The 15044-nt window shown below is 37.9% G+C and overlaps 1 protein-coding gene across 3 annotated transcripts; it reads right to left on the bottom strand.

Moving 5' to 3' along the window:
* Positions 1 to 288: 288 nt before the first annotated feature.
* On the bottom strand, positions 289 to 15044 carry LYAR (Ly1 antibody reactive). 3 transcript variants are annotated; one of them, XM_087735838.1, is made up of 9 exons: positions 14944 to 15044; positions 14274 to 14462; positions 13226 to 13340; positions 11125 to 11232; positions 9623 to 9706; positions 7363 to 7699; positions 6964 to 7068; positions 5974 to 6059; positions 289 to 1101 (listed from the first exon to the last, which is right to left on the bottom strand). In XM_087735838.1, the coding sequence occupies exons 2-9, from the start codon at positions 14393 to 14395 to the stop codon at positions 994 to 996; spliced, it is 1065 nt and encodes a 354-aa protein (XP_087591964.1). In that variant the 5' UTR covers positions 14396 to 14462; positions 14944 to 15044; the 3' UTR covers positions 289 to 993. The 3 variants fall into 3 exon arrangements, with proteins under 3 accessions (XP_087591964.1, XP_087591962.1, XP_087591963.1); XM_087735836.1 differs by lacking the exon at positions 289 to 1101 and adding an exon at positions 4843 to 5657; XM_087735837.1 differs by lacking the exons at positions 289 to 1101; positions 14944 to 15044 and adding exons at positions 4843 to 5657; positions 14608 to 14676.

Here is a 15044-nt window from a genome sequence, read left to right as displayed (position 1 = left end):
CACTGGGAGAAAGAAGAATGAACTACTCTAATGCACCAGTACAGTGCAGTGGTGAGCACAACAAATAAGTAGCTGTCCTTTGAAGCTTTTTTCTTTCAGTGGCTAAACTCCCTGCTTAAATGCTTACTCTATACTTACCAAGAAACCCACTAGCTTTAAACAATTTTCTAATTTCCAATACTGCTGCCTCCCCTCCCCGTCACCAAGACACTCAATTTCCAAGACACTATTTTAGAAAGGAAAATTTTAGCAATAAGGCATATTTTATTATGGAGTTACATTATGCTGTTTAGAAAATCAACAAAACAAACATATTCTGGAACATTTTTTAATGCTGTGTTACTATTATCTGATGGTCTCTCATCAATGTATTGTGACTGTTGACATCAACAATGACTGCTAAACATATAATTTGTGGAAAAGAAAATAAAAAAAATTAATTCTGCATGATTTTGTCAATTTGTATTAAATCCTAACTGAAGCTTTATACAAGCATTCTCTTGCACTGATTTTTCAGTACCCTGACCCATGTTACAACAAAGAAATTTTCTGTGGCTACAGTACTGAGTGAACACTGGAAAACTGTGAATTGTTAAAATTAATTTTATCTGGTTTCACATCTGAATTTGAAACAGAACAAGTGTAAAATATGTAGTTACAAAGTAAATATTTAATATTATGACTTTTTTCATACTATACCACTTAAATACCCAGCTCTTGCTAGTAAAATCAGAACTCTCTTTACATTTGCATTTATTGAGCTCCATCTGTACAAACTATATTAAAACACTAGCTTTAATGGTATAAATTCATGCTACTAAACTAGGAAATGCACAAAAACAGAATTGACACTTGTGCTATCTTATCTCCTTTTTTAAAGTTACGTGATTTTACAGTGGCTTTTCTGCCTCTGCAAAAGTTTGGAAGGGCTCCCTCTCTTTTCCTCAGAATCTAGAGTGGCAGCTGCAAGACAGTAAAGTCCCTTTCTGAATATTACCGTTGGTTGATTGCAAATGAGAAAAACACAACAAAAGGTGCATGTCCATCAGCCGCATGATTCTGCCACTCTGCAGAATCAACATTAAGCAATGCCCCTTTGTCCTGAAAGAACAGAAAAAAACAGTAGTGGGAAAGGTGATGATACTCTCAAAATACCTCGTCTAAAGAACTTGAAGGGGTGCTGCTGGTCGTCAGGGTTTTGTTTGTTTGATGTTCAAACACTTAATGCTGAAGTCTTATTTTAATGACCTGCATAATACTAATATTATCTGAACTGCACAGCAAGCTCATGTACCAAAATGGATCTGTTAGAACTGGAAAGATACCGGGATAAAAAGTGGAAATGTTGTAAGCCAGCAATTTCGATTTTGAGGGTCTGCTCAGTGGTCTCTGGTTTGCTGTTGGGTTTGTGTTTCTTTTTTTTTTTAATCGTATGACTGCAACGTGTGCTAGATTTTGCTGAATCTCCCCATGTATATAACTGAACTCATTACTCAGATGTGGTTTTGATGGCTTCCTAACCCAATGCCTCAAGAAATGAACTCAATGGTTCAGTATATGGCAACACAAACCCAGTACGCTGGCACGCTGTTAAAAGAAAAGTCCAATACCACAGCTGTTCCATCAGAAAAAATGTTAAAATAAAGGGCTACTTAGTACCATTGTGATATTCTTTTAAATATTCTGTACTTTATATTTTTGAACAGGTCAGTAGCATGCTTGATAAATGCACCCACAACTTTCCTGTCCGTGCGTAACCCTAATCAATTGACTTTGCTGCTGAGAAGCTAGATCAAAGATAACGAACTTGTTGGCTCATCATGTGCCTGTTGTCAAATGTGTTTAAAACGTCAGTTGTGGATCGTGTCAGCTAAATTTCCATGGGCATCAAACTTGGCATCAATGGCAACGGCTTGCAGTAGTCGATTTAGATGGTCAAAGATGGCGCAAAAGGGAGGGATGGCAGTCATGCGATCAGCACATGCACAACACCCAGAACCACTGCAATTACTGTGAGCTAGATTTTCCCTCTTCAAAGCCATGCATGCATGGATGGATGTCAGTCCTGTCATTTGTTCTTGAAGGTGACAGACCCCAAAGTCACCCAAATGAGGACTTAAGAGCTGTTCAGTCAAACTAATCATCTGACCTAGAAGCTGGGATCAGGTAATAATGCCTAATGAACATATTAATTAAACTGCAGGCAGGTGCTCGGCAAGTTTCCACGTTACCACTGTGGGTTGTGCCTTGCTGTTCTTTTATACTGTCTGGAATAATAATTTTTAACCATTACACGGTCTCTGAAAGCAAGCAGGTAAATTGACACTGTTGCCCTCTTGCATTTGGTAAATCTTAAGGTTGTACATCCTCCCCCGCACTTAAAACCAAAAGAGCATCCAAGGTACATAACTTCATTGCAACAGATCCATGGGATTTTAAAAAAAATACTGGTAGACATGCTGGTTAAGCATCAAATAGAAATTAAATAGGTCTTACTGCTTTTCTGTCTTCATGAAATATTCTGAACGGTCTGCAAGGGATTATGCCTCCCTCTGAAATGATTACCACTAAATTGGTAGTTTTCAAGAACAGGGTAACTTCAATCTGATTAAGACGTCATTAGTTGCAAGCTGTAAATTAAAGCTCGAATCTGTTGCAAGTGGAAAAGCCAATTTCAGTCCTCTGAGGAATCTATTAATTGTCTAATGAAAAAACACAGAGGTCATTTTTTCTTTACTGGCGAGCTGCATGTCAATAATGCGACTGTGCATGGACTTCAATAGCACTTGAAGTCATCAGTAATTAGAGGCATAGACTCGTCTACCATACTACAGTACTTCCAGGAACATCCAGAAAGAAAAATACACCTACAAAGCACATTGCTCCCCCTGCCCCTTCTGTCTGCCAGCGGCCTAGGAAAAGGTAATACTATTGTAATGATGTACAACGGGGTAAGACTACTGTAATGATAACAGGACTTATTCGCAATAGACTCCCACTAGTGGCCATCAATAAAGAGGCATTAATTTGATCCATGTCTGCCAAATCATTAGGAAAAAACTGCAAGGCAGCTGGCGCTGCTTTGCCCTTTACACAGAGGGGGGAAGAATAAGATGCAAAAGTCGCGTTTACGACCCCACGCGGGCACTACCAGCGCAACCAGGGCAACGCACAGGGGAAGGCCGGGTTTGAACCATGAAGAATCACAACAGTTCCTGCAGGAAAAGATGCCAAGGTCAAATCCTACTCAGATAGCTCATCTGCGTACTGCTGATCTGATACAGTATTCCTTATTTTCAGCTTTAAACTGATGTGTGGTGTTTCTGAACATTTAAGTCTGCTGCTTCACTTCGTTCAGTGATCACTGAAGTAAACCCCGAGCATCAGACACCAGAACTCTGCAGTGACAGGAACCACCTAAGTATCTGGTTATCTGTTAGACTGAATAAGAAGAACTGTTGTACAACTTCAGATGTTCTTTTAGCCTCTAAACTTGTTTCCATGTGATACAGATCAGCTTTTTTGTCTGTGGATTAGAAAATGCTGATGCTTTTCATGAGCAGAAACTGTCATTCTCCCAAGCTGTAAAAGATAACTTGCAACACTCCAAACTAAGAATTTGCTATGAATATTTTTAAATGCACAGCATAAACAATCCAAACTGCCGCTACCAGTTTGAAAAAGGAAAAAAGATGCAGCTGGTGAGTTCATGAGCATGTCAAGAAAATAGCAGGCCTTTATTGAAAAAATGCTTGAAAGACAAGCCTGGCCTGTGGACGCGGGCCTGGCGTTTTGAAGTGCAGGACAGAAAGAGAGGTTGGATCCTCGTGTGAGGGCAGGGAGAGAAGGACGAAGGCATGGCACAGAATTAGCTGCCACAACTGCAGCAGCTGCTGACTGCACCCCTAACTGCTGCTGTCATCACGAGAACGTAAGATACCATCAGCACAAGTTCAGCAGATGTTTCTGTACATGTGTCAGACAAATGCTGGGGTCAACAACAACGGAAGATGAAAAGTGTAAGAGAATGGCATAATTTGGAATTAATCCTAAACAAAAAAAACCCTGTGATAATTACTGTAACAAAACTATTTAGGATCTTAATGTAACAATATTTGTTGTAAAATAAATACAGTGAGTGAAAATATTAACAGCACTATATTAATTTCAGTTTCACTGACAAGGACTTAGTCTTTTATATGTCCTTTCCTAAATTAAAAACAAAAAAGAAATCTAAGCTTCTGAAATGTGTTCAAACAACTTCTCAAAGTTTCTCCATGTCTGTAAATAATTTTTTTTCCTATTTATCTCCAAAGCCATTTTAATGAACTAACAACAAACACTTATTGAAGAGATCTTAAATTTATTAGGTATTTTTATTGCAACTTTTATAATAAACAAGACAAATATGTACTCAGAAAAACTGGACCCAGCGTATCAGACAATTTTTTCTTATTTATACTTTTAGTATATTCAGTATTTCTATAAATTCAGATATTTTCAGTATGGAGTTTTATAAAAGTGTATCTGCTTGAAACCATTATGCAATTTTCCAAACCACCACACCATCTACTGCAAGAAATTTTCACTGGCTTTCTACCACTGTTTTTAACAGATTACTTCATGGTAGGAAACTCCCTATCTGGAAGTATTTTGCATTTGATTAAAACCCTATAAACTTCAAGTAACTTTCCCCAGGCAACTCTGTCTCTTACAGAGGTGTAAGATTTCTGGCCTGCCTAAATTGTTTTGGTGACTGCAACATATCAGCCTCTTCAAATTTTGTATAATTTGTGGATTTATTATACAATCAAAAAGTGGCAAGATTTATTATATTTAAGGTGGTGTTTTAAAGTAATTTATTTCATCAGTCAATTTTTAGTCCACGTGATCACTTATACTGAAGTCAGTTGCATTACTAATTAAAACATTCCGTAGCTATGCATATACAGGTAACTCAGTCTTTAGATTTTCACTGAATGTGCAATAATACATACACAAACTTGACAGAAACTTTACTTACGCATTTTACAACACAGAATTAACAGGTTATTAAAGCCTGCATATACTAGCTACAGTGCGTAAAGGGGATATCAGTCATACCATTTTGCATTTTAGCATAAGAAAACATTTATTCCATGGTGGGTTTTTGAACATGAAAATTCTATTTGCTCTTACAATAGTTTCTGCAAAAAGCCACACAACCCAGGTCCTGATAAACATTCATGCCTATAAATTATATCCATTACTGGAAGAATTTTAATATAGTAGGCAGCAATTATTTTCAATGCCTCTTAAAACTTGTACCAAAAAATATACGTTTTCCATAAAATCAAAAATTAAAATATCTGAAAATGTTCCGTGATACACCTAGAAAAAGAGGAGGAATCTTAAAAGTTAAATTCTGCTCTCACATACATAATTTAAATTGAGACCTATACATGGTATTTGTCCAGCTGACAGAAGAATTTGACTCAGTCTGCAAGATTAAAATGCAAAGGTTATGAAAAGTATGCAAACTCTTATTTCAGGAGTTTAACTTTGTCCTTTAAAACTTTAAATTTGGGATTGTTATTCACTTTCTTATTAAATAGGGCTAGAATATCCTCTTCTGATTTGTGATGTTCACCAGCTACTGCATAATACTGAGCTATAACCTGCACAAAGACAGAGGAATGGTTTTGAGTTAGTAAAGCACTAATACTTTAAGCAATAATACATTGATGTTACTGTATTCAAAGTAGCATGGAATCTATTATGCTATTATTCCTTTGCAGAATTAGCACTGAATTTCTCCTGTAGCCAGTAAGCAGTAAAGAACACGTCCTTCGGTTGACATTCTGTCAACTGATACTCCGTTAAATAATGTCAGTCTTTTTTTGCTTATGTGGGGCAGGATTTTATGAATTTAAGCATTACAGAAAAAAATTCGCAAGACCAAAGGAGATTAAAAAACCACATGCTGTACAGTACCTTTTTTCTTAGTTTTTTCATCGAAATTTCATTGTCTGGAGCCTGTTTCAGAACAGCTTTGATGGTTCCCTTCCAGTTGAATTTACCTAGAAATAATTAGGTGGACAACATCATTAGTAAAATTAGGTATTTCCAGGTCGTCTTCTCTAGTAGGAACCAGCCTTCAATCTCCTAATTTTGGAAGCAGTTCAGCTACCACAACAGTTGTTCTCTTACTGACCCTAAAACAGCAGGGTGTCTTAAGCATAAAGTCAGGTAGGCTGTTTCTGAAGGTCATAATATGATAGACACGAAGAACCAACATACCACTTGAACAACTAGGGTCAGGATTGCTTTTACTTAACTTCTGTGCTTCAGCTATTAAGCAGCAACTCTTACATAATACAGGAGTAGTTGGGAAGATCCTGTCTCCTCACCCTTAGAGCACAGGTAGTGAAATTCACACAGTACCCACTTCAGAGGTCATTAATTGGCAGTTTCCAAATAAACAATCTGTATGTTCAACTACAGACATTTCCCAACACTAATAAGTGTGTTGGATGACAGGCATAAGTAGGTTTATCTAAGCATAAACACAGCTGAAATCCAATTTATGATTCACTAAGCAAAAATGGGGATATAAGAGATACAAAGAGATACAAGAGAGCTGTTACCCTTTTTCCTCTCTGTTGGCTAATGTGCGTGGCAGCAGGGAAGAGACCTGCTGTGGTGAAACAAACATGCCAAATTCCTCACTGCCCAGTGAAAGCAAGTGCAGCCAAAGGTTCCCAGCACAGCAGAAGCAACAAATGAGAGAAGTAATTCAGCAGGAGGAGTGAAGTGTAGCACAGGCTACTTTGGAACAGATATGTATACTGAATATACATGTGTATATGTATACTGAGGCACAACTTATTTCATGGCTTGCTGCAAAAGCACCGTATTTATATGCTGCACTAGGTCTTCTGCAGAATAGTGTCGTAACTATCTAAACTCCCCCTTTAAGAATACCTTTGTCTGTTCCCACATTTTCTTCGTTGCCATTGGTGTCTTCTGTTTCCATGTCTTCTGAAATGTTTTCAGTTTTCATTCTCTTTGTTGTGATATGAGGTTCCTCTAGAGATGGAATTGGATAAACATACACAAAAAATTATAAAACTAGAAGAAAAGTTCTGATGTGACTTAAAGTTTCCGTTCCTGTAACATGAGTTTATGTTTGCTAAGAGCTTCAGATTTTATAAAAGGGCTGCGCAACCACAGTGCTAAAAAATAATCTAATTTGTATATGTAACTTACTACTTAAAAAGTTCTACTTAGGTAGATTATTGAGCTTTAAGGCATTAAGAAAAAGCATCCTGAAAACAAACAAGAACACAAGGTGTAGGATGGAAGGTGCGGAAGGAAACATACCTTCCACATGTTTATGTTTGCGTTTCTTTACATTTGTCTCCTCTTCTATTTCACTCTGATGGCCATTTCCATTTATTTCAAATTCATTCGCCAAGCTCTCCTTTCCTTTTTTGGACTTTTTACTCTTTTTTACTTCTGACTGGTTTTCTAATTTAAAGTCTTTTTTCTCCTTCTTTTTGTTCTTTTGTCTCTCTTCTTTTCGTTCTCTCTTATTCTTTTTCCTCTCAATTTTATCATCTGTAATTCCATTTTCTTCTCCCGTTGTTTTTTCCCCAGTTTCTGCAGACTGCACCTCTTCCTTCTGTTCTGGTTTGTCTTGTTCTTTTTCACTTGAAATCTTTTGTTGGAAGACAGATTATTACCATTTTTACATGCCTTTTTTGACATTTCAACTTTTCTCTACTACATCATTCATGAAGAACACTGATATCCTGAATTCAATTAAATTGCTTACACGTGGTGACACCAGTTACCTGAGAAAGAGCACTAAAGAGTGTGGCTGATTCTTCTTTTAACTTTGCAGCCTAAATGCTAATTACCTTAACATCACAGAAGAAATGTGATCTTGCAACATATATAATTTCTATTTGAAATAATTGCCTTTGTCTTTTTTTAACATATTTGCTAAATGTAATTAAGTTAAGGGAGAGACAAATCTTTGATTTACGCAGACAAAAATACAGCATATTACAGCAAGGTACAGAACCTATTCCCAAATATACGGCTCTTGAGTAATAGTCTTAGCTTTGCCATCCAGTTCCCTGTCTTGGGAGATGTCTAGGACAACAAACTATTATTGCACGATGTCAACAAAGGCACTGCTGGTTGTTTTAATTGTACTTTTCCCACCTTAACGAATCTTGTTTTCTTTTAATGTTCCTGGGCTTGCAATAATTTTCTTGTAGAAGAATTAATATATTAATGAACATTTTTATATTTAGATTAAACTTTAATTTTAATAATTACAAGTGCAATACAATTACTGAAGTGTTAACGTGGTTATTTAGAAAGAGAATACATGTTTATACAAGCAACTTAATACGAACATGTTTTTGTAAAGAGTCATTTCAATTCAATTTGAATTCCACTTAATAACTTCCTTTGAGTACATATACTTTAAGGCACATATTACAAAGAACATCTTGAGATGTTTTTAAGAACTCTTAAAGGTGTGTTGAAACGATCTGAGCTTGTTGTGTTACATATTTTACTTTAACGCTAAATTCTATGGAAAATGTAAATTGTTTACTTGTGTTTAAATAAAATAATTGTTCAGATTTGAGATTTATTCTTTTAAAAAATCAGTTTAAATCAAGAGGGAACTGCTTACGACTTCAGTGAAGTTGTATCGATTCAGAATTAATGTTCCAGCAAGACCATGTACTTAAAGTTCAGTGCCCACAGTTTACGTTATGTTCATATCCTTTAAAAAATGTCTTTCCTTCCTGGCTCTTATATTTGGATTCTTCAGAAAAACTACAAGTAGATTTAACTGGAATCATCAAATCAGGAACATGAAGCCTGATCAACAAGGGATTAATGTCAAAGCTATGCCTGCGCTGTTCCTCAAAAGAAGCCGGGGGGAGGGAGAGAGTAATCTCTACATCGACAGAGAAGTAAGCTTCTGTAACAGCCTTCTAGTAGCAGTAACAAATGTGAACAAACAATCAAAACAACACCGTACCAAAACATGCTAAGCTAGTACTGAAATAGCAAAGAATTAGGCACTGAGAAAAAAAGGTCAGTGTGAGGCCACAATTTGGACACCGAAGCGGGAGGAATTTGCATCACAAGCTGGAGGATCTCATCTCTCTCTACTAATAAAACAGGTAAACTAGGTGCTGTTAATTTTCCACTCCAATACACAGAAATTTGAGGCCAATAAAGTTCTGAAAAGATGTTGTTTTATTTCTTCTCAGTGTGTGGTAAAAGGTTGGAACCAAAGGTAGTGTTTTTCCCTTTCCTTATGTACTAATAGAATAAAATAAAGTTAAATGAGCCTTCTGATTATTGTGTCACAATCATGTCCCTGTGTCCAGGTTTTTAATCACAACCTGCCCAGTATGCACAACTACTTCAGCAACAATATGTTCCATAAATTAGCAATGTAGTCTAGGAATATTACATTATAACATAATTCATTCTAACAACGGGAGACAATATTTCTGCTAACATCTACAAAGGGAGTCTGAAAGGTTTTCCTTCTAGCATTTCTGACTGCATTCCTCTTGTACGATGTTGTACCTCTAACTTAACTTACGTTTCTGGTCGCTTCTGAGAAAATATCCCAAACCTGGTCTTGCAAAGTGCTGTCAGTAATTCTCAAACTGTTCTTCATCCAATTCTGTGCAGGAAAAAAAATAAAATAACTGAAAAGGTGCATCTCTGATTTTTTTCTTGATTACCATATATTTGGTTCTTGTTTTTATTTCTGATTTAAGAATCTAATCACTTCTTCTGATTAAGATCTGGTTAGACATTTAGTCTCTATGAATCTCTTAAACCTCCATGCTAAATTGTTTCGCATAATGCCTGCGTACTGTTATGAAGCTATACCATGCCTCGCAATTGGCTCACCAATAGTAATCCAGAAGAGGTAAATACATAGAAAAGATAATCCTCAAGCTTTTGAATACAGCTGGTTATGTTAATGTCCTACCAAACCTTCTGACTGTTCTCATGAGTTAAAACATTAAGGATCTGATCTTATTTATTTATCTGTGTACTGGACAGATGGTCATGCTCCTAAATGGATACCTTAGTTTATTACAGGAAAGTAAAATTTAAGCAAATATCTCAATGCAAACATTTGAAAGTTGTTGGGGCTATTGCAGGAGTTCCTGATGAAAGTTAAAACAAAGCAGTAAATTTGTACTTATAATATGCTCACAACATCAGCAACAGATCAACTTGCAGGAATGTGGAATTCTAAGTAAAACCTAATGTAAAGATTTTTGCATTGCAATGAAAATCCCAGGAAAGCTGCAGTAGTAAATTGGAACAATGAACTGCAAAAACTTTTGACCTTCCATTGCAACATATCTTACCAAAAAGAAAGAGGCTTCTTGACAGTATCGCTTTCCATGCTTAGAACATTAATTTTGTAGAAAAGTATTCTAACCTTCAGCTCGCTAGCAGCAATTTCACCACAGCTCTATTAGGTTCTATTTGAATGCTTTGGAAGCAATCATGATCTTCTCTCGGCCTCACAATCTGAGGCACAGAACGAGGTGGGGGGAACAGGCCAGCTTGTCAGTAATTCTTTACTGATACCACATGGAACATTTGGAATTTGCTTGGCTCTGACGCAAAGTTTAGTGAAGCATGCAGTGTGGGAGATTCTGTCAGAATACTGAGCAACAGCAAAACTCTCAACACAGTATCTTGCTTTTACCAGGAAAAAACAAAGTCACAGAAATAAGAACACTTTAGAAGTATATCTAAGAATTCAGACATTCAACAGAAATTACAAATAGGAAAAAAGAAATATATTAAAAAAAGAACAAGCCTACACATGGAGATTAAGCTTGAATGCTGAGTCTCTGGCTTAATAACTAATTAAAATGGCACACAGAGAGTCCTTTTAAGCAAGGAGATGTATTTTACAAACCGCCTATTTGAAACTCAGCTATTACACCGTCTATTTACCAATACCCAAATATGCAATTTGTCCCACCTTTGTTAAAAGAGGGTGGCACTCGCTAAGAAAGTCTATTTTTAAGCTCACTGCATGGATTACTACAAATCTCTATTAAAACATACCTGAAACTTTACTTTTTTTCTTGGAATATTATCAAAGACACGCATTTGCTCCAGAATGTTCCGCACTTTAGGGCTTATGTTTGGCTTCTTCATTACTTCATGAATTTTCTGAATGAAGAAAATCAGAATTAAATCAGCAAAGAAGCATAACGATCAAATGATACATGCAAGAAACACATTGGACAGAAATCACCCAATACCCACACACTGTACAGCCTGCTCAAAAGAACTGTTCAATATGCACGGGAAAAACACTAACCTTTGGTGTTATCATAGATCATAAGATGCGTCAGTTATCTATATAAATATTTATACCTATATAGTAAGCAGAGGCAAGCAGGACTGCTCACCAATGCTTTCTGAGTTACAACCTGTAATAAAAACATTTGAAAGTAAAGTAACTGTATCACATAGGAGATTCTTGCAGTGTGAAAAGACCTGCATTAAGAAAAGCAATTGTCAACTGATTGGGTTTTGCAAACTTCTGGAGTTAATTGTGAAAAATCAGGCTAACTTCGAGGCCACAGTTTGACATGCATTTCTTTTGGCAGCAGTGCCAGCTTCAACAACCATTAATCCCCACAAGACAGCTCAGGCATATCCCTATGCTACGGGTGCCAGCACAAGAGAACAGAGAAGGTTAGGCCAGGGCCTTATGGCAGTTACTTGAGCAGCACTGCTGCTTGTGGGGAAAAACAGCTCTGAGCTTCCCATTATTTAAAGATGTAGCCACTGGAGAGCCCTCCTGTACTTCTGAAAATCTGTTTACTGAAAGGTTCTGTGGATGTGTTAAGACTACCAGAAAAGGACACTCTGTAATAATCCCTCAACTTTCTGTGTAGAAAGTACTTACTATTGAGGAAGGCTAGCAATTTTCATAAGGAATAGCATTCACATCATATTGCCTTTGAACAATCTACTCAAACAATGTTCAGTGTCAACAACGGCACTAATCTGTTGACTTCAGTGGTATTATTCATATGCCTTGAGTATGCCTGCAGCTTAGTACTTTGTTAGATTGTGTTCTATATGACATAGAAATCAACAAATCCAGGGATAAAGGTGATCTAACTAATTATATTTAATGAGGTTTTAAAAATGTGTTTGAGAGTTCCTTCCTAAAACCTTTAAAGGAAACTAACAGCCATAAAAAGGCAGGTTCTTGCACAGGATAAATAACTACCTGAAGGGTAGGACAGAAAGGGTAGGAAGCATTTCCTGTGATCCATGCTGCACCCTCTGCTGTTCAACATATTTACAAAATATCTGAAAAGAGGGCAGGAAAATTTTCCTGATGATATGAAGCTATTCAGGATGAGGACTGTGAAAAATTCCAGAAAGATCTTAAAGAATGACTGACTAGGTAATAAAAAGGTGAATTAAATTCAACACAAATTCATGTAAAGCAGCATGCATAGGAAAAGCAATCCTAACTTCACATCTAAAATGGCAGGCTTTAAGTTGATCACTGGAGCTTAGACACAAGATCCTCGGGTGAAAATAGCCAGTTCCATGAAAATGCCAGCACAATGATCAGCTGCAGTCAAAAAAAAAGTAGATCAACTGACAAAAATCAGTAAGAAAGGAATAAAGAAGGAGACAGAAAACATAATTATGATACAGAGCAAATCTATGGCTCATCCATATCTTGAACAGCGTATGTAGTTCTTGTAACCTCATTTCACAAGGACACAGTAGAACTGGGAAGACTTCAGAGGACCAAAGATGTAATTTACATATGAAGAACAACTGAGCAGGATAGGACTTTTCAGCCTGGAACAGAGACGATGAGATGGGGAGGGATGCCTGACAGAGGTCTACAAAAGCGTACGTGGCATGAAAAGGGTGGACAATGATCAATGCCTCTTTGTATGCAAAAACTAGGGAACATTAAATCAAACTAGTAAGAGACAGATTCAAAACAAATAAAAGGTGCATTTCTTACCAGGATAAGCAATAGACCTACCAAGGAATTGCCAAAAGAAAGCTGTGGATATTGGGAAAAATAGATGTCTGGTTTGATCCAGTAGAGCTTCTCTTGTGTCTTTAACGATTATAAACCACAGTTATTTATCACACCTGTACATAGTACAAACCTTACCTGAATCCACTCCTGTTGTTTAGCATCTCCTTTGTTAGTTTTGGCTTCAAAATCTTTTCCACCGTACTTCTGGTCTTCACTTACGCACTTCACATGTTCCTTATAATCATCACCCCTGAACATAGGAGATTTTTAACCGTAGTTCACGGAAGTGTCAGTCCTTCAAACTATGCAAGACTTACGTAATCAACAAACTGAATAAGACAATAGCATCTAACGTTTAAACCTTAATACTGTCAATGCTTATATGAGTAAAGTTTGATGTGCTTAAAGTACATACTTGTAAGACTGCTGACATTTGTCATGCTACAGCCTTCAGCGAAAATTTCTGATTTGCCAAATCAGATCTGGGTCTTCAGTATACTGCTGCTTTTATTAATGACTGTATAACTTCTGCATATTTGTGCATGTAACATACACACAGCTATTAACGTGTATCTGTGTTTTACTACTCACACTGACATGTTTTAAAATTAGCAAGGCAGGTGAAAAATGCTAATTCCTAAATATAGATATACTAATGTGGTAATGTAGTTCTGACCAATGTGTAAGTGCCCCCAAAAAAGAATGAATAACATAGATCTTAATCTTTTGTCAGTGAAGTATTGAGAAATATAATCATTATTTGAGGAAAATCTTATTTTCTTAAGCAAATTCATATATTTATCTTTCAAAAGCAGATAGTAGCACTGCTTTCTTCGGAGTTCTGAGAAATGACGACTAAATTCAGAATTTTTGATGTTATTGCCAATCTCACTCTCTCTGCAGTAGCAGAATAAGTAACAGTTGTGGATGATCAGAAGCTGAAAGCACTGTCACTTATAACTGTAAAAGAAATTGCAACTCTGTTTACTGTGTGGTTTAGTTGTCCTTGCAGCTCAAACTTGGATGATTAAGCTTGAAATTATATAAAAACACGTATAATTTTTAAATACAAATGGGAATTATTCAGAAATTGCCAAATTCAATTCTAATACACCACAGGAAAATCTTATATTTGTGACAACCACTGCAGAGTGAGCAAGGCTATTTCCCATCCTCTACCTACCAGAAATCCTTGCCACAATCCATGCAAGAAAGGCACTGACAGTTTCTGCATATGTTCACGTGTTTTTCAACTTGTGCTTTCTTCACAGATTCTCCACACGCATTGCATGTGAAAACTACCATGTTGGTGAGCGGTCAGTAGCTTCTCTGAAATGGGTACAATCTTTCTCCTCCCCACACAAGCACAGCCCTAGAAATACAAGGAGGAGATCTGACGTTTACAGCTTGAAAGAAGCACTTGGATGGCCGAAAAAAAATGCAACTGTGCATCCACCAACAGAAAATCTAAGCAGTTTGATTTCTGCATGTGCAAAAGTTCAGAAAGAAAAACTCACTTCGCCTTGAGCGCAAGGGAAACCGGTAACCCCGAAACCAGTACTCCCTGCCCCCAGCCCAGGCCGACAGGCTTCGCAGGCGGCGGCTCACGCCTCCCCTCCGCGACCCCCGGCCCCTCCGTCCCGCTCCCCGCAGCAGACCCGTCTCCGCCGGGTCCAGGCGAGCGGCGCCGCTCTGCGGGAGCCGCCTGAGGGGGGCCCCGGCCAGACAGGGCGGGAAGGCCGGCCCGCCGCCCCAGGCACCCCCGCTCCTCGCCGGCAGCAAGCTGCTGCCATGGCGTGCCGCGCCGCGCCGCCTCACCCCGCTCCCCGCTCCCGCCACCGGCCCCCCCCCACCTCAACCGCCGCCTCCAACCGCCGCCCCGCGCGGCACGTGCAGCCGCCACCGCCCTCCGTCCCTCCCCGCTGCCGCTCTGCGCCTGCGCCGCCTCCCGCCC

The sequence above is a fragment of the Nipponia nippon genome, unplaced genomic scaffold, assembly GCF_047370975.1.
Source record: "Nipponia nippon isolate SJK-2023a ecotype South Korea unplaced genomic scaffold, ASM4737097v1 scaffold_6, whole genome shotgun sequence".
NCBI lineage: Eukaryota > Metazoa > Chordata > Aves > Pelecaniformes > Threskiornithidae > Nipponia > Nipponia nippon.
This window is presented reverse-complemented; position numbering and strand designations above follow the sequence as displayed.